The 23,946-nt window shown below is 40.9% G+C and overlaps 1 protein-coding gene across 4 annotated transcripts in view; it reads left to right on the forward strand.

Moving 5' to 3' along the window:
- Positions 1–119: 119 nt before the first annotated feature.
- The window catches only part of EIF4B (eukaryotic translation initiation factor 4B), a 29,243-nt gene continuing 5,416 nt past the window's right edge, over positions 120–23,946 (forward strand). For all 4 annotated transcript variants that reach the window (XM_041736300.1, XM_041736301.1, XM_041736302.1 and 1 more), the window contains exons 1-8: positions 120–261; positions 9,116–9,253; positions 10,248–10,456; positions 14,026–14,142; positions 15,901–15,955; positions 16,576–16,710; positions 20,718–20,855; positions 20,958–21,131. In XM_041736300.1, coding sequence (XP_041592234.1) covers positions 249–261; positions 9,116–9,253; positions 10,248–10,456; positions 14,026–14,142; positions 15,901–15,955; positions 16,576–16,710; positions 20,718–20,855; positions 20,958–21,131 — 979 coding nt within the window. In that variant the 5' untranslated portion in view covers positions 120–248. The remainder of the gene's footprint in view (positions 262–9,115; positions 9,254–10,247; positions 10,457–14,025; positions 14,143–15,900; positions 15,956–16,575; positions 16,711–20,717; positions 20,856–20,957; positions 21,132–23,946) is intronic.

A 23,946-nucleotide genomic window follows, 5' to 3' on the forward strand; every position in this document is an offset into this window, starting at 1 on the left:
CCCCCTCGCCCGCGCGGAGCCCTGCGTAAAGCGAGAGGGACTTCGCGACAGCCCAGGCCCCACCCCTTTGGCCACATGTCGCGCAGGCCTTCCCGTCGGACGCCGCGCCGCCTCCTCGCGCTGCTTTACGAACCCAGAGCAGCGCCGCCCCGCCCCCTCCCAGTTTCGCCTCTCCTAGCCCGACGCTCCCGCTATAATCACGTGATCGCCTCATCCGGGTCCTTTGCGTTCTCTCTCCCTCTCCCAACATGGCGGCCTCAGGTGAGTGAGCGGCCGAGCGCGGCCGAGGACCAGGCTCGTCCGCCGCCCTCCGAGCCTGATCCGCGGGTTCCCCGGAATCGGGGAGCGGGCGGCAGCGCTCTCCTTCGGACTGCGGGGCTGCGGCGGGCCGGCGGCTCGGCCACGTGAGGTTATCGCCTCGGGATGTCGGGGGGGGAGGGGACGGCGTCCTTCCCCTCCCCCTCACACCCTTTTCACCCCGTCAGCGCGAGGTTGGAGCGGGGAGGAACGCCGGCCTCCGGCTGGGGCCCGAGCGACGGGGCGCGGCGAGGAGGCTCTGCGGGAGGCGGGGGCCTCCTCGTGGGCGGTTGGCGCGCGGGCGGGCACGGCGGGCTACGTGTGCGAGGCGCGAGGCCGCGGCGGGCGGGGTGGGGGCGGGGGGGCGGTTAGAACGCGGGCGGGGAGGGCGCGGCGCGCGTGCGCGGTAGGGCGGGCGAGGGGCGCGGGCCTGGGGCGCGGCGGGGCCGGGGGCGCGGCGGGGGCGCGGGCCTTGCCCTGCCTCCCGCCTGCCCTTGCGCTTGCTGCGCTCGGGGTCGCCCGGTGCGGCCCGCTGCCCGCTGCTCCTCCGAGGGTGGACGTCGCGGGGGTGGGGGTGGGGGTGGGGAGCCCGGTGCGGTGCGCCCACGTGTCGGAGCAGCGCGAGCCAGGATGGAGACCCAGATGGTCTCGAGGCCTTTCTTTCTTTTTTTTTTTTTCCCCCCTGCCTCCTTCATCAGTACGCCTTTACTGATCAGAAAGCAAGCCAGGCATGTTCTAGGTGCCGGGGAGGGACCACAAAAAAAAAAAAAAAAAAAAAAAGGGTGAATAAGATCAGATCCCTTGACAGCTTCCATTTTGGTGTATTTTGATAGGTCCGATAGTAGAAGTCAGTTTTTCTTTCTCTCTCTTTTTTTTTTTTTTTTTTTTAAACTACTGGGGAGTGCTTTTAAAATACTAGTGGATACAGTTGGGGTATTTTTTTTGTTTTTGTTTTTTTGTTTGTTTATTTTAGAGGACTTTGGAGTAGGGAGTATCAGGCAGTGTCCTGCAAGTCTGCGTTTCTCAAGGACTTGGCGATGGGCTTTGGAACATTTTCAGCATTCGCTTTAGTTTGGGGGATGATAATTTATTTCTCTGGCATGATCATGGGTGCTGCAAAACATTGCTTGCTATCCCTAAGATACTCATTTCTCATTAGAAATGGATTTTCTGGGGATTCCCCGGGTGGCTCAGTGGTTGAGCGTCACCTTTGGCCCAGGGCGTGACCCCGGGGTCCCAGGATCGAGTCCCATGTGGGGCTCCCTGCATGGAGCTTGCTCCTCCCTCTGTCTGTGTCTCTGCCCCTCTCTCTGTCTCTCATGAATAAATAATTTTTTTTTAATTGACTTTCTCTGTCAACCTAGGACACTAAGAATTAGGTATGTTTTTGGAAAATGTTGGGGGAATTGAGGTGCACTTGAATATTATAATACTTTTCATTGGTGTAGCACCTGACAGTTGACCAGGCACTTCTGTGTATGTATGTTCTCATTTGATCCTCTGTTAGATAACGTGGGCAGATGGTGGTATCTCCAGCAGAGAAAGATGAAATTGTTCAAGGTCACATGGCTGCAGGTAGCAGAGCAAGGTCAAAATCTTGGAAACTCCTGACTGTCCTCCATTATCAACTTGGAAATTACAAAGTTGGCTTCCATGTGATCGTATTTTGGGGATCTACCCAAAAACTTTATCTGAATTAGAGTACTTATTTGGCCTGGATTTGCCATCTTGACGGCTTGGTGCCATAATTTAGTGAAAAGCCCATAATTCGTTTTTCACTATAACGTGGCTTTTTTTAGGGGTGGAAGACACGTTGGCAGTCTGTGCCCTGCATTTTATAGAACTGAGTGAAATCTAGACTAAAGGGATTTGCTTGGTGTCCGCTTCTGTTCTTCCACATTTACTCTACCCCCTTTTTAGGCCCCTCATCTCTTTACTTTGGTTCCATAAATCTTTTTAGCTTTGTAGTATGTGTAAGAAACAGTATCTTGAGTACGAGGTTACATCCGACAGTCTGCCCTTGGGGAATTTGGTATTTATCAGACTTTTCCCACTTTGCATCCTTTCCAGTCTCATTGGTTTTGTTGAGTGGCTAATATTACCAGATACGGCCATGGTAATGAGACTAAAATTCTTGGTGTATTTTCAATATACTTCTTGCTGATGCTCAATGTCTTGTTGAAAGTATATCTTATATTTTCTCAGTGAAAATACCCTTGATATGATAGAACTTCACAGGCCCCTTGTAAATGAGACCAAAAAATTCTTTGCAGCAATACCAGTATCCAGTTGACCCCTCATCAATTTTCAAGAACCAAAAGTGTCCCAGAACGGACTATTGAACTGCTCTCCTTACTTGAGACAAATGCTTTCAAATTGGAAAAGTGGTTGTATGCACAGAAGGCCTTTCACTTGTATAGCACTTGAAAATGTCATATGTGGCATCTTGTTTAATTATTTTCACAGGGATGGAATAGTTGTCTACATACAGTGCTTTTCCTTAAAGAGTAACAGTTTCATTATATACTGTTCACATACAGGTTTCCCCTGCTCTCCAGGGGTAGAGCATTTTGTAAACTGGAATGGCATAAAGCAAAGAAGCGATGACCATTAGTTTTTAGGGAAATTTTTTGGAGCATTCCTGGTACCTTGGGGTGTATCTTGCTAACAAGATAAAGCACAGATATTCACACAGTTCAAAACTATGGTAGTTTGATGTTGAGTATAATTCTGGGGGAATGAGCTTGAATGTGGCACACTGTTGAAAGTGTGTGCTGCCTGCATTATGGCTTATAGCAAAACAAACACCTGATGCTGTTTTTTGTTTTGGTAAGAGCAAAGATCCTCTCTAGGTTTCTTTCAGTTAGGGAAAACAAGTAATGATGTAAGTCTTTCATAAAAGCAAAATGGCATAATGCAGCCTTTTGAAAAGCTAGGGCTGGGGATCCCTGGGTGGCTCAACGGTTTAGTGGCTGCCTTTGGCCTGGGGCATGATCTAGAGTCCCGGGATCAAGTCCCGCATCGGGTTCCCTTCCCTGCATGGAGCCTGCTTCTCTCTCTGCCTGTGTCTCTGCGCCTCTCTCTCTCTCTCTGTGTGTGTCTCATGAATAAATAAATAAAATCTTAAAAAAAAAAAAAAAGCAAGGGCTACCTATATTACTATTTTTTAATTCCATTCTCTACCATATGTTATTCTGGGATCAGGATACCCAGATTCAGAAAGCCAAAACTATAAACTGTATGAAAATTTAAATGCAGATAAAAGGAGAGTGTCAAAGTGAAACAGTGTTTCTAAGTAATGTAGTTCTTAAAAAATATATATGTATACTTTTAGGGGTGCCTGGGTGGCTTGGTTAAAGCATCTGACTCTTGATTTCTGCTCAGGTCTCCATCTCAGGGTCATGAGAGCACTGAGTCAGCTTGAGATCCTCTCCCTCACTACTCCTCCCTACTCACTGACTCGTGCACACACTCTCTAAAATAAAAATAAAGTCTTTAAAATATATATATATATATCTTTTAGACAGCTTTTTAAGTTCAAATTTACATACCATATGTGTATGGCTTGACAGTATATCCTACCACTTTGTTCATATTAGTCGCATAGCAGAATGTATTCACTTTTCATGAAGATGGGGGAAAGAATTAACCTCGGAGTATTGGTTTTAAAAATTAAGTGCATATTTCTAATTAATTATATGTGTGTACACTTAAGTGCACACACCAAAGTCAATTTGTGTTTTTACATCAACAACCATAGTGAGTGTGGAAAGGTAAGGGGAAGGCAGTATGGCATTTTCCTCCGACTGTCAATATGAAGAAGTTGAGTCATGTAACTGAATTGGTGAGGTCAAGGTGGTGCAGCTTACTCTTACTTGGCTTTTATTCTCTACTGTGCTCAACTGTAGTGCAGTAAGGTGAGGCCTGTGGACATTTTGATATTACGTTGTATGAAACCTCATGGCTGGTTTTAAACAGCAGCATAATTAATTTAGTTCTAGGCACTCTAGTATAGGTGGACTGAGTGCATTTATACGGTATTGTTTCTTTAAGGGAACATTTGTTTATCATTATTCGTTTTTAATTCTGGAAGATTTGGCAAGATTCACTTTCCAGAAAGAAATGCCTTGCCGTATTAGAAGTCATTTCTTCCACCACCAGCCCCCAATCTGTTTATTTGTATTTACCTATTCTAAACATAAAAATGAAATCATACAACGTGGAGACTTCTGTTACTAGCTTCTTTAATTTAGCATATTTTCAGGGTTCATATATTGTGGGATGTATGGGTACTCATTCTTTTTTATTGTAAAATCTGTTGTATGAATATTTACATTTAACTTATCCATTCATTGTTTGATGGGAATCTGAGTTGTTTCCCGTTTTTTTCCTATTATGAATAACACTGCTGTAATCTTGTATGGGTTTTTATGACATTTTCTGACTTCTTAGCCTGTAGATGCTAACATTCAGAAGAATTGATAACCCTATAAAATAAGTGGGATTTAGTCTGACAAGATCTAAAATTAAGGAATGTAAGTTTTGACAGAGCCTCACATGAATGTTCGGGCTTTGTGAATTCTTCCTAAATAAGAAATAATAGCTAAAGATGGAGAAGTACAGCTGCATTGTACAACAAATAAGCTTTATTGCTTATAGTGCTTTAAGATGTCCTTTTGAAATTAGGATCTAGCAGCCAGTCAATAGACTTTGTCACTTCAGTATCTGACATTTGCTGCCTTTGTTGCTAATACAATGCAGTGGTAAAAGGAAAACATTCTGAGAAAACTAAAGGAATCCTATATTTTACATACAGCAGCCTGATAATCCTGAAGACTCAGTATTGCAGTCACTTCTAGTAGTGTGTTTTATACAGGGCTAGCATCTCCTTTTGTTTGTCCTTTATTTATTGATGTGAAGCCACCACTTAAACCAATGTTTCTCAACCAGGAGACAATTTTGTCTCACCCGTCGAGGAGTCATTTACAGTGTCTGAAGGCATTTTTGGTTGTGACAGCAGGGTGGGGGTTTTGATACTAGCCTCTGATGAGCAGAGGCTGGAGATGCTGTTAAACATCCTACAATGCACTGGACAGCCCCCCACAACAAAGAATTACCCAGCCTAGAATGTCAGTGGTGCAGAAGTTGAGAAATTCTAAATAAGAGTTAAGCTGGTTAGTTGTTTTAAGATATTATTTATTTATTCATAGAGAGAGGCAGAGTCACGGGCAGAGGGAGAAGCAGGCTCCCTGCAGGGAGCCCGATGTGGGACTCCATCCCAGGTCTCCAGGATCAGGCCCTGGGCTGAAGTCGGCGCTAAACCACTGAGCCACCCGGGGTGCCCTGTATTTATTTTTATATCTGTTGTAGGAAACCCTGTTTATTAAGGACACAGATGTTTTTGTCTGCAGTTTAAGGACAGGTAGACTGAAAAGTTTTTTTTTTTGTTTTGTTTTGTTTTGTTGTTTTTTTGTTTTTTTTAATTTTTTTTTGACTGAAAAGTTTTTAATGCTATCTTTTAAGGTCTTTTATTTAACCTGTACAAGTATATAAAGAGCTTCACAAGTACCTGGTACTTGTTCAGTAAATTGCAGTCGTGATTAAGTCAGCAGACAGGATTTAGTAAAATTTCTAAGGTGTGTGTGTTTTCCCTTAGTCTGTGTGGGTCTGGCCTTAAATAATTGAGACACTTACTGTTTCTTACATGAGGTAGTTGGTTTAACTTTTTCACCAGTTCACATCAGATTTAAAGAAATTAAGAGTTGGACCAGTTTGATCACATGGCAAGTGATTATCCAGAGAAGACTTGAAATCCTAAGTGTGTAATGGGCCTAGATAGATATTGGAGGAGCTAAGGGCATGGAGGATTTAGATAACATCATCGTTTCTCAGTTGTTGGAGTAAAATAGAATGGAAAAAACACTAGCACCCACTTTAGTTTGCTGATTTTACTTTCTAAGGGCTGGTTAGTTCCTTTAAATCTGTTTATATTTGTACTAAGTCAGTGCTGCTGGTAGATGTAAATGAACATAAGTTACAGATCCTGTGAAAGAATTTTACCCTGTCTTTAAATGAAGACTGCCCATCATCCAGTGATTTCTCAGCCAGAAGGTTTTGGAGGGGACAGCAACAGAATGAGAGAGAAAAGGGAGATGTATGGTTTAAAAGATACTCTGAACCAAACAGTGCTCTAATTTTTTTTTTTTTAAGTTACGGTGTTTACTTTATTATTTTGAAATTCTCAATAACATAAAAGGAAAGGGGGATTTGTTGGTCAAGAGTTGGGGAGAGGGGGTTAAAAAAAATCAAGAGATAAAAGTTGAGAAACCCTGATCTAGAAAGTTGGTAAAAGCCAAAGTCAGACCAAAGACAGGTTAATTCTAGATTCTGCTGTTTGATATTAGATATGTATATAGAACAAGGGGGACAGGGGTGCTTTAATAAATTATTATTGTTTTTATGTTGAACTTGACCTCATGGACTGACCACCAGTTTTATATTTATTTCCCCAGTGACCAGGCAGATCAATAATTGGGTATTAGCTGATGGTACTAGGTTAAGCCCCATGAGAGTAAGGCTCTCTAGGATCATATTAGTCCCCAACACTTTTTCAATTCGAGGATGTGGAAAGGATGAAAATAAGCCTGTACAGTGTGAACATTCTACTTCAGAGGCAGGCTTTATATCTTGTTCACATTTGCTTAATAAATTTTTCCCAGGCCTTTGCATATAAACCAGGTGTGCAAAATTGATAGCTACAGGACCCAAACTCTGGATAACTGCTTTCTTTCATAGCATAGAATAGATCCAAAATATAATCTGGTTAATCAGAAATGATGCTTTTATTTATTTATTTATTTATTTTTAAGATTTTATTTATTCATGAGAGAGAGGCAGAGACACAGGCAGAGGGAGAAGCAGGCTCCATGCAGGGTGCCCGACCTGGGACTGGATCCCGGGTCTCCAGGATCACACCCTGGGCTGAAGGTGGCGCTAAACCGCTGAGCCACCCGGGCTGCCCAGAAATGATGCTTTTAAAGCAGGATTGGTATTAAGTCACTTGGAAGAATCATGGAAACTACATCCAACACTATTTTCCCTCAGTATTATTGCACCCGAGTTCATCTGGTTGGCACATTGAGACCATAATGCCTCAGGTTCTTAGTATGTCCAGAAGTCTGTTCATAACATTCATAGCAAGCAGGTCACATTTATTTCCTGAAAGTTGGGTGGGTTTTTTTGTTGTTGTTTGTTTGTTTGTTTGTTTGTTGAGGTGGGGACAGAGGGAAAGAATCCCTGCTGACTGCAGAACACAACGACACAGGCCTCAGGCTCTATCCCACCACCTTGAGATCACGACCTGAGCAGAAACCAAGAGTCAGCCACTTAACCGACTGAGCCACCCAGGAGCTCCCTGAAAGTTGGATTTTTTAAAAGAAAGGTGCCAGATGAGAGAGCATCCTTTGGTTAAACAAATGGTTGCATCATGTTACAAATTCTTAGTCTTCTTGGATTGAAAATGAGATGAGAATTGGAACATGGAGGAGGAACTCATGATTATAAAAGCCACAAAACTGGTCTTTGTTAGAACAAAGCTGCTTGCTTTTTTCTTATCATGTAGGGGCTGCTTTCAGGAGTCAGTTTTAGGATTTCAGTCCTTTTGGCTCTTCTGCAGTAGCCGCTGACTGGTGCCATCTCAGAAAAAGTCCTGAGAGATAGTTAAAGAACCGAGATCAGTCCACTAAAAAGAGCCACTTGGAAATGTGTAAAGATTTCATAACCACAGAAAACATTTGAATGTGTTCGTTCTTAGGGGTTACTTATGCTTTCCCCTTAGTACCCTGTCTCATCTTTGTAGTGTTAGGGTAGGTGAGGAATTTTTTTTTCCCAGCAGGCAGAGAAGTCCAGCTCTGTAGAGTCTTACATTGTGAACACTTTAAAATGACAGTGAGTAATACACTTTACCATGGTTATGGTAACCCCTGCCCCTCCTTCCATAGAACTAATAGCAAGTTCTTAGGGGCTGAGGCTCCTGTGGGAAGAGGTCTAGATTTGGTATCCAAAACCCTGGGTTTAATTCTAGCTCTGCTATCTAATATCTCTGTAACTGTAGGATAGTCATTTAACCTCTCTGAGGCTTAGTTTTCTTTTTTGTAAATTGATAGTAATGATTCCTACCTCATGTGGTCATTTTACAAGTATCAAACAATCCATATAAATGCCAAAATGAGTATGTTCTTAGGGGTAGGAGCTTTGTTTTAGTTCTTTGTATACCAGGAGCAGTGAATGTAGTTGCCTATCTTTTTTTTTTTTTTTTTTTTTTTTTTTTAGATTTTATTTATTCATTAGAGAGAGAGAGGTAGAGACACAGGCAGAGGGAGAAGCAGGCTCCATGCAGGGAGCCAGATGTGGGACTCGATCCTAGAACTCGGGGATCATGCCCTGGGCCAAAGGCAGACGCTCAACCGCTGAGCCATCCAGAGATCCCTAGTCTCCTGTCATAAACACAAGTAGTTACTAAATTAAAATTTTCCAATGGTATGTGAATGAATATAGTAGAAATAAAAGGTTGATCCCACCTGTCTTAATGCTGAAACTTTCTAGACCCTTCATACATAAGCAAATTCATTTTGGCAGTTTTCACTGAGTTTTCTTGCCATATGCCAGTGTATCATGCTTTGTCCTCATTTATATCTGTATAGTATGCCGTCTTGTCTTTTGGTGGCTCTTCATGTTGCTTTAACAGTAGTGCACTGTACCACTCTTTAAATACCCAAGGAAATGATAAACAATCTTTCTTTTTGCTTTTTTAAAACAGCAAAAAAGAAGAATAAGAAGGGGAAAACTATCTCCCTAACAGACTTTCTGGCTGAGGATGGAGGGACTGGGGGAGGAAGCACCTATGTCCCCAAACCAGTCAGCTGGGCTGATGAAACAGACGACCTGGAAGGAGATGGTAATTTTTTTTTTTTTTATTTCCCACAGTGCTTGGAGTTTTCATTCTTTTCAAGGCCAAACCCGTTCCATAGTAATAGTTCACACTTGTATTCTGAAAAGAACCTACTCATTTTGTAGAACCATAAGTTTTATGTATAGAATTTAAGGTTTAGGCTTTTGAGAGTTTATGACTGGGGGCTGAACAGATTTTTCTCAGGGTATTATTATTTTCTTTGCAAAGTTGAAGACTAGACTACTAATGTGACGTTCTGATACCACAGTGTAATCTGCAAGCTGTTTATATTTCAGAACCAAGAAATAATTTCTTCTGGGAGCTATTTTTATGAAGTCGGGGGTAAACAAAATGGTCTGAGGAACGGGATGGGATTGAGTTGTGTTTTGTTTCATTTTTAAGAGGAGGATAAACCACGAAGAAAACACTTTGTCCACCCAAAAAGTTAGGAATATGAGAGTTGTCAGCAGTGTTTAAATACATCTGGACTGAGAGGGACCCGGGTTTGAGTTCCACCTCTACTAGGATTATCATCTCCTGCTCTGCCATCTTTGTAAACTTGATCAAGTTATTGAATATCCCTGACATCTGAGTTTCCTTTTCTGTAGAAATGAAACAACCTCACAGGATTATTAAAAAGATAAGATGGGATATAATGAATATATAATACCTGGCTCATAGTAACATTCCATTAATAGTTGTTTCTTTTTCTTTGCTGCATAAGGAAAAAGAGTTACAATAATGTCAACAAAAGCCTGGGCCTTCAAAGGCCTCAAAATACTTAGAAACCAAGAGATAGTGAATACTGGTTGCATTGTTAACCTGGTTCTGACATTTCAGTAGCACTTTCTCTGTGTAAAGTGCCCTTGTTTAAGTGCCTTTTTATTACCTGTTTCTCTGTGTAGCTTATTTAATCCTTGGCATTTACCATGGGTCCTCATCCTACAATAGCAGTAAGGGAAATTTTCTCTAATTTTTTCTGTTTACTTTTCTATCCTAGTTTCAACCACTTGGCACAGTAATGACGATGACGTGTATAGGGCACCTCCAATTGACCGTTCCATCCTGCCCACTGCTCCACGGGCTGCTCGGGAACCCAATATCGACCGGAGCCGTCTTCCAAAATCGCCACCCTATACTGCTTTTCTAGGGAACCTGCCCTATGATGTCACAGAAGATTCCATTAAGGAATTCTTTAGAGGATTAAATGTAAGTGTAAAGGTTTAAGGAAGTAACTGCATATGGAGACTAGCATATTGGTAGTGACAGTCTGAATTTCTAAGCTGGGAAAGGTTCTAAGGCTGTCTCTAGACTTGGAAGAAATGGGTATATAATTGATGAAGTGGTGTTTAGGCACTTTGAGAATGTTCTCATCCCACACCAATCAGATAGTCTTGAGCCTTAGTGATGCAGAGCCTTAGTGATCTCTCAAAAACCTACACCTCTTCTCATTAAGAATCTTCAAAGTGATATACCCAGGAGCACCTGGCTGGCTCAGTCAGTGGAGCCTACTCTTGATCTCAGGTCATGAATCTGAGCCCCACATTGGGTATATAGATTACTTAAAAAAAAAATAGACCAGTTATGTTGTAAGATTCAAAGTTTCTCTGAACTCAGTCATTCTGTTAATGACACTCAGGCTTATATCAAAATCACTTTTTAGTTTTACATATGAATACCTTTAACTGAGAAGATACATAATTTACATTAGCAAGAATGTGCTAAAATTATTAAAGGTTCTTGGGCACCTGGGTGGCTCAGTCGGTTATACATCTTTCTTCGGCTCAGGTCGTGATCCCAGGGTCCTGGGATTGAGCTCCATGTTGGGCTCCTTGCTCAGTGGGGAGCCTGCTTCTCCTCCCTCTGCCTGTCGTTCCCCTTGCTTTAGTGCACATGAGCTCACATGTTCTCTTTTTCCATGTCAGATAAATAAAATATTTTTTAAAAAGATAAGTTTCTATGAGCTTGATGCCACATATAGTGCAATTCACAGTGTTTATAGGCATGCTTAAAAAGCTTAAGGGAGGATGTTTGGAATGCTGATCTAGAAGATTCCAGAATGATTGAAAAGTGAATATACAAGTGCTTAGGAGAAGCTGTATTTTTCAAACTTTGATTTAAAAATAGTTAGGACCCCTGGCTGGCTCAGTCAGTAGACCATGTGACTCTTGATCTCAAGATTGTAAGTTCAAGCCCTGCATTGGTTATAGAGATTACTTTAAAAAAGAAAATCTTTTTTAAAAAAGAAAGAAAGGTGGGGCGCCTGAGTGGCTTAGTTGGTTGAGCGTCTGCCTTTAGCTCAGGGTGCGATCCCGGAGTCCTAGAGTCGAGTCCCACATCAGGCTCCCTGCATGGAGCCTGCTTCTCTCTCTGCCTCTCTCTGTGCATGTATCTTATGAGTAAATAAATAAATCTTAAAAAAAAGAAAAAGAAAAAAAATATTTAGGACTTCAAAAATCAGAATGAGTCACAATTTCCAGTTCTCTTGGGTTTTTCTCCAGGGTCCAATGGCAACGCATTAAAAAATACATTTCCTTGGGGTGCCTAGCTGGCTCAGTCTGTAGAGCATGTGACTCTTGATCTCAGGGTGGTGAGTTCAAGCCCCGTGCTGGGGATAGACTTTACTTTTTCTTTTAAAAAGTGCATTTCCTCTAAAGATCTACTCTCTCCTCCACTTTTACTTTGTTTTTTGACTCCCTTCTGAGATCCTGTTCTCTGTATGGGCTACTAGCTTTTATGGCTGGATTTTCTGGCATGATTTAAGATTTTATTTTTAAGTAATCTCTGCACCAAATGTGGGGCTTGAACTCCCAGCCCTGAGATCAAGATTTGCATGCTCAGGGGCCTAGGTTGGTTCAGTTGGTTGAGCATCCAACTTGGTTTCAGCTGGGTGGTAGGATTGAGCCCTGCCTCAGGCTCCACACTCAGCAGGAAGTCTGCTTGAGAATTTTCTCCCCTCTGCCCCTGCCCTGGCCCATGTGTTCATTCTCTCTCTTTCTAAAATAAGTAAAATCTTTTTTTTTTTTTTAAGATATTATTTATTTATTCATGAGAGACCCAGAGAGAGGCAGAAAAGCAGGCTCCGTGCAGGGAGCCCTACATGGAACTCGATCATGGGACCCCGGGTCACACCCTCGGCTGAAGGCAGGTGCTCAACTGCTGAGCCACCCAGGGATCCCCTAAAATAAGGAAAATCTTAAAAAAATAAAGTCTCATGCTCTACTGACTGAGCCAGCCAGGCACCCCCACAGTGTGATTATTTTTTTGACTGCCACCTATAAATCTTCCTCTCTGTACAAATAGGTAGTACAATTAGAAGGCTGACCTGTTTTTTATTTCACTTTCTTGGCCTTTTCTATAGAGTGTTAAGTAACCTCTGGCCTATTCAGAGCTTTTCACTGTTAATGCTCTAGAACTGGATTTGGAGCTACTTCTACCTTTTATATTTTGTCCTTTTCCTGCTATCTTCAAGAGTTGAGTTAAATTAGATTTTTTTTTCCTTAAACTAGAATTTAAAGAGGCTATAACAAAATCTGTATGTTGGGAGTCAGAATAAATGATCAAATCAGTGATGTAGAAGAATATAATTTGAATACATGCAAAATACCAAAGAAATGAAGTAAACGGGTAAGAAAACATGTGGAAGCCCTCAAAAAGCTGGCCAAAAATAGTTTAAAATATTTGGAAATGAAGAGTAGTATGTACCTTGTAAATAACAAATACAAGTTAGTGCCACGGAAAGTTTTATGAAAATTGAAAAGAGGGAATCCTGCAAACCTACAATTAGAAAACACAAGGTAACCTCAAAATCAGGTTAGTATAAATTTTTCCTGTACTTTAAGAGTAAAAATGCAATAGTTTGCCATCTTAGAATTAATAGGAGGTAGGGTTTGTGGGGATTTACAATACAGCGTTTGATTCAGTAAAGCATTGGTTAATATATGAGTTGACTAATATTTCTCAGGTAAGGGCTCCAAAAAAAATACACTACCTAGAAAACTATGGCAAAAATGGAGTCAAATTTCTGAAATAGAAATATACATATTAAAACCAAGTACAGGGATCCCTGGGTGGTGCAGCAGTTTGGCACCTGCCTTTGGCCCAGGGCGCGATCCTGGAGACCCGGTATCGAATCCCACGTCGGGCTCCCAGTGCATGGAGCCTGCTTCTCCCTCTGCCTGTGTCTCTGCCTCTCTCTCTCTCTCTCTGTGTGACTATTAAAATAAATAAATAAATAAGTAATTAAAAATAAATAAAACCAAGTACAATATAAGCATAAAGAGATAAACTGTGGGATGGGCAGTTAGTTGCTCTTTATTGAAAAACATCTAAAAACTAGACTTGTAAAATGAGGCAAAAGTCAGGGACTCAGAGACTACCCTGAACTCATGTTTGGGGTTTTTTTTATTTTGGGGGATATTTTTAAGGGTTAAATTCATAATCAAATCGGGAAGGTTTAATGGCATAGAGTGAAGTCTTCTATCTCTTTGCACTGCTTTCTCTTCTGGAGACAATCAGGATCTTGTGGTTTGGGGTTTTTGTTGTTGTTATTTTAAATAGGCTCTAGGCCCAGCATGGAGCCCACTGTGGGTCTTGAACTCAAGACCCTGAGATCAAGACCTGAGCAGAGAATAAGAGTCAGACACTTATTCTGAGCCACCCAGGCACCCCAGTTCTTGTGTGTTCTTTAGAGAAATTCACTGCATATGCAGTGGTTAGGGGGGAAAGAGACAATGGGCAAGAACACTTAATTGGGAAATGTTTCTTTATTCCTTCAGATCAGTGCAGTGCGTTTACCACGTGAACCCAGCAATCCAGAGAGGTTGAAAGGTTTTGGTTACGCTGAGTTTGAGGACCTGGATTCTTTGCTCAGTGCCCTGAGCCTCAACGAAGAGGTAAAAGAAAGAAAATAAGGTGGGGAGTTTGAGGGGTGGGAGCTAACCAATCTTATGTTTATCAATATGTTTTTGGTTGGGTCACTAGCTATTTCAAAGTATTTCATAGTATCTACCCAAAAAAAGCAATAGTGTAACAGTTAATATTCAACATCTAGCAAGTCTCATTTTCCTCAGGCAAGTTCAACAGACTCCAGTAACTCAGGGAGGTAACTTAGGTGGAAAATAATGGAAGAAACCCACCACACCAAGTCTTTAATAGAAGCTCTCGTTCATTGATTCATTCATTCATTCGCAGCTTTGTCTCCGCTCTTAGGGCTTTGCTCTTTCAAAATAATTTTACCAGATCAAAGGAAATAGAAAAGTTGTGTTAATCATTTTAGTGTTAAAGGCATTATCTGGTTTTTAGGGAAGTTACTGGTGTTTTTGATAATTTTAAGAGAGTTTAGAAACGTTTTTCATTGGGATGTCATTTGTAATAGGGAATCTCTCAGGAAAATGACAGTAAACATTTAGTGCTTCTGCTTTTTAACATTGCCCAGAGATGTTTTTCTGTCCAGACACACTAGAGATTTAGTAGGAAAAGGAGATTGAGCTGTTAATACATTCGGGGCTGTGAGGATTAAATCTAACTAATGACAGTTTGATTTTTGTCATGCAGTGATCCTTAAGATAGCCCAAGCAGGATATTGAAGCATTTAGTTAGTTACCTATTAGTAATAGAAATTTCTAGTAAAGGACCTGCATTTTTTTTTAAACTTCTAGTGACTAAAAATCAAACTAATTATATCTGGGAAGGAAAAGGACTCCCTTTCTCTCTTTTCATTTGACACAGTTTAAATCAATACCTCTTAAAATACTCCTCCTGTCTCATAATTAAGTACAACCATGGTAATCTGAAGGAAATGTCAAAATTAAATATATGAAAAGCTTAAAGATGCTCCAGAGTTTTTCTTCTCAGATCATTTTTAGGTTTTATTAACATGACTAATTTTTAACTTCTCAGTCTAGATAAGGGAAAGAATACCATATGGTTTCATTGTTTGAAATTTGCTGTATTATTTTTATTATGTAAAATGCTGTCATGGTCCAGACTTAGGAGTTTCTTTGTTTCTAGAGATTTCATCATGGTGATATTTAATATAATCCTAGGTGTTTTCAACTAAAATTCATTGTTATCCTTCTTCAACTGTAGATTCTACTGTGAAATGAGGAAAAATCAGCAGTAGAATTAATTGGGTTCAAAGTATATAAGTAATGATGTGGGAAAGGGAAGTCAGAGGGTGTCCTGGAGGAACTGATTAATCCGAAGGTAATAGTGAAAGAACTTGAGATAATAGAGATCATAATTACTGCGCTTTTGCTGGCGCATAGTAGGGACTCTGCAAATGTCTGAATGAATAATTGCTCTGGACCCAAATATGCCTTTTATTTTAGCTAGTTGCCACACTTGATAAATTGCCTTTGGTAGTTAAAAGGCTAATATTGTGGAGTACAACTTTATAAAAATAGTAAGATGCTTGTTGTGACGTTGATATAAGCCCAACTCTAAATTTGTTAATTCTAAGGGGTTATTTCAGTTTTCAAGTCTTTATAAAGGATTCTTTAGCCAACAAATTGGAGTGTTGGCTAGATTACAGTGTTTTTCCTTTATCTTCCTTCCCCCAGTGCTTCTGCTATGCCCAGACGTTCAAGGTCACTCATGGGATTTGTGCATAATGGGGCAAAAGGTTGGTTAATGTGGTCCTATGCTCTCAGTCTCTAGGTAACAGGAGAATTCGAGTGGACGTTGCTGATCAAGCACAGGATAAAGGTAAGAAAGCTGATAGAAATCTTTGTTTTGTTTTGGTCCTAGGATGACAAAGCAGAAGTACCTCTTCTCAGAAGTTTTTAATAGAGGTGGAGAGCATAGGCCTGCTTGAAACTGGAACACTAGTTCTCAACTAAGATGATTTTGCCCCACAGTGGACATTTGTCGACCTGTGGAGACAGTTTGGGTTTTCAGAACTGAGGAGTACTGCTGACCCCTACTGGGCAAAATACAGGGGTTGATCATAGGATGCACGTAGGACAGACCGCTTGCCATAGCAAAACACTAGTATTGATTGAGCTGGAGAAACTGATTGATCTAGTAGAACATTTAATATGTAATAGATTAGGTGTACCTAGGAGCACCAGAGGGGCTGATTCATTTTTACTTCAGGGGCTCCTAGCCTGTACACAAAAAGAGACCAATAAGCATTAGACCATGTGAGGAAATGAATTACTCGGTTCAGTTGAAGATGCACTTACCGGACTTGGGGCAGCTTCATGGTGGTGCTGAAACATGAGGAGGAAATCCAGTGTATTGGAGGAGGGGTCTGAACATAGGAGAAATACCGGGCAGAAGATTTTGTGTGCTAACTTGTGTTTTTTAAATTTATATATCTACAGACAGGGATGATCGTTCTTTTGGCCGAGATAGAAATCGGGATTCTGACAAAACAGATACAGACTGGAGGGCGCGTCCTGCCACAGACAGCTTCGATGACTACCCACCTAGGAGAGGTGATGATAGCTTTGGAGACAGTAAGTTTATTTTTATCAAGTGAGTTTCTTCTGTGTTCTGGGGACTGTTTTGTAATAGGACAAGTGTATGAATGTAAGTGATCACATTAGTGGAAAGGGAGCAGTAGACACAGAAAAATTTTATAATATCCAAAAGAATTGATAGATGCAGAAGAAGAATTTGATAAATTTAAATTTAAAAAAAAAACTTGCTAGACAACAGATGGGAGATTTTTCTCTTTGGAGAAACAGTTGTTTAGGGGGCGCCTGGGTGGCTCAGTCACTTAAGTGTCCAACTCCTGATTTCAGCTCAGGTCATGATCTCAGGGTCCTGAGATCGAGCCTGTGTGGGCCCCTGGGCTGGACATGGAGTCTGCTTAAGATTCTCTCCCTTTGTACCCTCCCCAAAATACTACTAAAATAATGTAAGAACAATTGTTTACAAAGAAACCCAACAGCCGTCTGCCTTTGGCTCAGAGCGTGATCCTGCTTCCCAGGATGGAGTCCCGCATCAGGCTCCCTGCATGGGGCCTGCTTCTCCCTCTGCCTATGTCTGCCTCGCTCTCTCTTTCTCTCTATGTGTCTCTCATGAATAAATAAATAAAAACTTAAAAAAAAAAAAAACAACAGATCTTCTAAAGTAAGGCACTAACGAAAGTTCAGCAAGATTGCTGGGTTAAAAACATTATACAAAAGTTAGTTGCATGACCAACAGTCAAAAATGGAATTTTTTAAGGTATCTTTTAAAATAACTAAATTCATTCTCTCCAAAAATAAGGGTCTACCATATGCTAGATAGTGTTTTTTTTTTGTTTTGTTTTGTTTTTTTTTTGTTTTTTTTTTTTTTTTGCTAGATAGTGTTCTAAGCTCAGGATATAGTGGTGAACAAAACAGACAAAAATTCTATCCTCATTGGATGTTCTTTATACTAAGGAGAAAAAACAGTGCTCAAATAACTAATTTAGAGAAAAGAAAAGGGAAATAGAGAATGTTATGGGGTAAGAGTTGGAGTGAATCAACAACTTTCACATATACTGCTGAAGTACAACAGAAGATAAGCAAAACTTTTATGGGGAAAACCAGGCAACTTTATTGAAATACATGAAGAAAGAACTCTACTTCAGTGAAGAAACTATGAGATAGTGGTTTGTCCATATAACGTAACATACAGATAATGATCCAGATAAAATTCAAAATCTAACATTGAGAGGGTAAGACAAAATTGTGTAAAAATTTGAAAAAACTATCATACAGTGTTAATACATAAGTTCCAAAAATGTATGCATGGTAACCTTCATGACCGTGAGTGAGAGTAGAAGGGAGCCCTTTAGCTATGTTTGTAATCCTACTAAAAAAACTGAAGTAAACACGGCAAATTATTGGCATCTCCAGGCAGCCCTGGTGGCGCAGTGGTTTAGCGCCGCCTGCAGCCCAGAGTGTGATCCTGGAGACCCAGGATCAAGTCCCGCGTCAGGCTCCCTGCATGGAGCCTGCTTCTCCCTCTGCCTGTCTCTCTCTCTCTGCCTCTCTCTCTCTCTCTGGGTCTCTCATGAATAAATAAATAAAATATTTTTAAAAGAATTATTGGCATCTCCTAAACCTAAGTACAGTTACAGAAGTCTGGTGTAATTGCTTCTGTACTTTCCTGTTTGAGATAAGTAAAAAGAAGTAGGACAATCTCAGTTCATAAGCATTTTAATTCTGTGAGACATCTTGTGAGCTCTGTACCAAATAAAATTGAGGAAGCAATAAGAGAGAGAATTCGCATTTTTGAATATAGAGTCCTCCCTAGCCTAATAAGATGTCTGGGAAGGAAGAAAGAATCAAGTTTATATCTGACTTTGATCAAGACTTAGTGACCAGGCAATGCTTTGGGAAGAACTCCCTGAGGTATTTTACTTTGACATTTATGCAAGAGGTTGTTAATGGGAAGAAATGGCTCTTAAAAGAAAGAGCAGTCTAACCAAGGGTCTTGTTTTGAATCAAGGGACATCACTACTTTTTCACTTATGACCTTGAACTTAGAGCAAGCGGGGTGAATAATAAGAAAGGGAAAGTGCTGTTATTACCCAAAGCTCTCAAGTTTGTGAGACTAGTTGATGGCCCAGAAGTCAGCCCTTCCAAGACCTTACAGACTCCCGTTCATGCATTGGGCCCATAAGAGACATGGCGGCAGGGGGTGGGTAGTTGTACTAAATGCTATTGTAAAATCTCGGCAAACACTTGTGTCTTTCCTGGCCAACTGTTTTAGTGAGGGCAAGATTATTATCATTTTAATTATCTAAGCAAAATTAAGTATACATAGAGTTCATTTGCCTCTCTAGAGATCAGATATATATTCCAAAATAAACACAAGGTTGATTTTTTTTTTTTTCATGAATTCTGTTTTAGATTCTCTTCTGTGTATAACTGTTTTACCAACATTAGCATATCCTTTAACTTACAAATTTAAACTAGCAGGGAATGTAGACAAACTGATGTTTCCAAAATTCAAACATGGTCTTAAAAATAAACTCGGTGATTGATCTGCATGCATAAATTATTAAGTGCAAAAATGTTCTTAAGTTTGTTTTTGTATTAAAATTGAGGTTTTTCATATAAAAATGGGGATTCCCAGCTTTTCCAGAAAATTGGAACATCTGGCAGGCTAGCCAAAGCTAAGTAGCCCCTGCCTCCTTTTATAAATGCCTTACACCATGTAGTTTGCCCCTGAGCTCTACAACATTCTTTTATACTAATTTCTGGCATTTTGGCACCTGTGATCCTGATATTTGTATATGTGTGTAAAATACAGTTCTCAAGTGTTGTGAACACATAGACAGCAAATATATTTTTCATTCCATTTTTAACAGTTGCTTTGTATAGATGCCTCTGATTTATTTAACCCATAGCTTGTGAACTCGATAGCCTTAATATTAAAAACAACATTGTAGGGGCACCTGGGTGGCTTAGTCAGTTAAGCATCTTGCCTTTGGTTCAGGTCATGATCTCAGGATCTTGGGGTTGAGTGCCTTGTCCTGCTCTCTGCTCCTCCCTCTCCCTGCCACTCGTGCTCTCTCTCTCTTTCTCTCTCCTCCCTCTCTCTCTCAAATAAAATCTTTGAAAACATATAAAATAAACAGCATTGCAGTGAGCCTCCTTGTACATGTCTTTTTAATATGTCCAGTTATTTTCTCAGGATAAATTCCTAGAAATTGAATTGTTGGCCCACAGGGTACACATGATTTTAAAGCTCTTAGTGTATAGTTGTGAAGCAACTTTCAGAGTGGTTGTGCTGTTTTAGACTCCGCACCAGCAAAGGAATTGACTTATTCCCCTAAATTTTACCAACACTGAAAGTATTTTTTATTTTAAAATCTTTGCCATTTTGGTGGTGGGAGATGTCCTGTTAATTTTAGTTTCTGGGGCAGCCCAGGTACCTCGGCGGTTTAGTGCCACCTTCAGCCCAGGGTGTGATCCTGGAGACCCAGGATCGAGTCCCACGTCGGGCTTCCTGCATGGAGCCTGCTTCTCCCTCTGCCTGTGTCCGTCCCTCCCTCCCTCCCTCCCTCCCTCTCTCTCTCTCTCTCTCTGTCTCTTGTGAATAAATAAGTAAAATTAGTTTCTGTTCTTTAAGTAATAGCCAATTAATCCACTGTCCTATGTCATACATATTTTTCTCATTTTGTTTGTCTCTGATTTGGGTTTGTGTTTTCCAATGCTAAACTTTGTTAAGTGGCCTTTGATTAGTTCTTTAGAACGAATAAAAAATAGAGATTCCAATTATATTTTTTTCTTTAACTCTTAAATTATTAGCTTAGCAGTGTTTATTGAACCATCGGAGAAAATTTTTTAAATCAAATACCAAGAAAACAATTCAGTGCACATTTTCCCACTTTGAATTTAAAGGGGTTTATTTTTTTATAAAAACAACATAGCAGTGACTGTCAAGTCACGAAAGCAAATTGACTTCATGGGCTATCATGCTTCTTTCTGTTAATGATGTCAAGGGAAAAGGAATGACATTACCTTGTCTGTTTTCTCTCTAGAGTATCGAGACCGTTACGATTCAGACCGATACCGTGATGGATATCGGGATGGGTATCGTGATGGTCCACGCCGAGATATGGACCGATACGGAGGCCGGGATCGCTATGATGACCGAGGCAGCCGAGACTATGACAGAGGTCATTACAAAGCACAACTAAGTGAAATTGCTTTCTTTCAAGAACTGCTTTCTTGCCTTTTTTCCTCTGGTGTGATGATCATAATTGGGGATATATTTACAGGCTACGATTCCAGGATAGGCAGTGGCAGAAGAGCATTTGGTAGTGGGTACCGAAGGGATGACGACTACAGAGGAGGCGGGGACCGCTATGAAGACAGATATGACAGGCGAGACGATCGGTCCTGGAGCTCCAGAGATGATTACTCTCGGGATGACTATAGGCGTGATGATAGAGGTAATCATTTTCGTTTGCTTACTAACAGAGCAGACCACTGAAGAAGCTGATTGGAAAATTACCCGTTATGTCTCAAACCCCTTAAGTGGGGTTTTTGGGAGGAGGGGGGTGTTTTTGAAGATTTTATTCATTTGACAGAGCACAGGCAGGGGGAGCAGTCCCGGGACCCTGAGATCACGACCCAAGCCAAAGGCAGACATGTAACCTGTTGAGCCACCCAGCGCCCCCTTAAGTGGGTTTTGAAACAGGATGAATTTACACGTTGTAAAAGGTGTGGCACAGAGTAAAGCAGGAGGAGCACTGAGGAAATAGAGCAAAGCCTGTTTTTTTGTTTTGTTTTGTTTTAAGATTTTATTTATTTATTCATGGCAGAGAGAGGGAGAGGCAGAGACACAGAGGGAGAACCAGGCTCCACGCAGGGAGCCTGATGCGGGACTCGATCCAGGGTCTCTAAGATCATACCCTGGGCTGAAGGTGGCGCCAAACCACTGAGCCATCGGGGCTACCCAAATCTGGTTTTTCTGAGTTGCTTTAGCATAGAGATTTTTCACTTAAAATTTATTGAATATACAAATGGGCCAAAGGAAAACATTTGCCACAGTCTCCTAGCCAGTGATTGGCACAGCAGAGTTAAAAACCAAGCGATGATGATTTCAGTGCTTTGGCACCACAAGTGATTGATACTCATTAACTAATGGTGAGATGTCAGGCCCCTAAAATGATCTCTCAAAAAGTATCAGTAAATGGCCAAGATTCATGTTCTGACTTCATTAATGTCATCAAAAAAGTAAGATGTCTGGCCCAGAGTTTTTCTCTTCAATTATTTTTAGACAGCTTGCCTGGCCTTTTAACATCCCCCCATGTTAGTGCTGACTGTGTGCCAAGGGCTTTTTTTTTTTTTTTCTTTCTTTTTAAAAAAAAAAAAAAACTTTCAGTTCATTCTTAAAAGCATTGCTGTTAACTATTTCCTCTATTTCAATGTGTGCAACTTAGAAATACTAACACTGAGCATTTACTCTGCACCATAAGTGAGCTGAGTGTTCTCACAGGTATTATACAGTCTTAAGAATTCTGTCTGGTGGGATCCCTGGGTGGCGCAGCGGTTTGGCGCCTGCCTTTGGCCCAGGGCGCGATCCTGGAGACCCGGGATCGAATCCCACGTCGGGCTCCCGGTGCATGGAGCCTGCTTCTCCCTCTGCCTGTGTCTCTGCCTCTCTCTCTCTCTCACACTGTGTGCCTATCATAAATAAATAAAAAAAAATTTAAAAAAAAAATTTTTTAAAAAGAATTCTGTCTGGTATAGATAGGATTTTCATTTCCAATTTACTAGAGAGAAAAGTGGAGTCTTGGGTGTGGGCTTTGAGTCTCCTTGACTTATGACCTTTTCCTCTCTCAAACCATTCTTGCCTCCCTTGGTAACTGCATCCCTCATCTTTTTTTTTCCCAGTGATCTTGCCCTGGGTTCCCTCTTAAGATCTGCCCTTATTTCCAGAGTCACTGCCATTGTTTATTCTTCATTGCTATATCCACATTACTAACAAATTTCCCTTCCTCCTTCCATCTTCACACTGGCCCAAACTGTCTTTTTGGAACAATGGCTAATTAGATTATTCTGTTCCTAGTCTCTCTGTGGCCTGAAAGGTAGCCTTTTGGGGTTTTGTTTTGTTTTATTTTAAGATTTTATTTATTCATGAGAGATGCAGAGAGAGAGAAAGGCAGAGACACAGGCAGAGGGAGAAGCAGGATCCTCACAGGGAGCTCAATATGGGACTCAATCCCGGATGCTGGGGTCATGCCCTGAGCCAAAGGCAGACACTCAATCACTGGGCATCTGCCTTCAGCCCAGGGTGTGATCCTGGTCCCAGGATTGAGTTGCACATCAGATTCCCTCCATGGAGCCTGCTTTTCTCTCTGCCTGTATCTCTGCATCTCTCTCTCTCTCTCTCTGTTTCATGAATGAATAAATCTTTTTATTTAAAAAAAAAAAACCCTTATAGAAAATTTAAATTTCGGTAAACCATCCCCTCTTTGCAGATACATTCGTATGTCCTTTAGTAAAAGTTTGCACGGGAATGATAAGCCCCAAATTTGAGCATAGAGGTTATAAGAACACAGCTAGGTGTGTCATCAGGGGAAAGATAATCAGGAGCCTTCAGTGGACTTTTCTAGTGTTTTATTACTTAAGCCAGTGGTTGGTATACATAAGCTTTATCTTGTTTATCTTTTGTATGTTTGAAATTATTTAGGATAAACACTAATTTTGAGAAATACAATTCCCTTGAAACACTAAGATTTGTCTTAAAATATTCTGACAGTTTGGATCCAAGGAGAAATCAAATTCCTTTAGAGTTTATATTTAGCCGTTTGGTACTGTATGCTTTGCTCCATGAATCATTATGAGATTTAGATTCCACACAGAGCCGAGAGTATAGGAACTAGAGTCTTTCCCATTGTATCGTCACAAGCTCTTCTCAGCCTCCTGAAGTAGTTCATCTTCCAGACCACAAATTTGACCAAGATACTTGCATCCAGTAGTTTATCATAGTTGACCATTTCTTCCTAGTAATAGTAACTGTGATGACTAACCACGTAAGTCCTCAGTGTGCCCTTCAGTGTAGCACTGCCTCATGGGTGGCGTAGTGGGAAGATTGATTGTCCTTGGTTGTTTAAGCCACCCATTTATTTTCTAATGCTCTCCCTTCTCTACTGGATTGGCTAGGCTGCTACTCTCCCGTGTGGCATTTTGTTTTCTTTTAAGATTTTTATTTACTTGCTTATTCGTGAGAGACACAGAGAGAGGGGGAGAGACATAGGT

Source organism: Vulpes lagopus, chromosome 21, assembly GCF_018345385.1.
Source record: "Vulpes lagopus strain Blue_001 chromosome 21, ASM1834538v1, whole genome shotgun sequence".
Lineage (NCBI taxonomy): Eukaryota > Metazoa > Chordata > Mammalia > Carnivora > Canidae > Vulpes > Vulpes lagopus.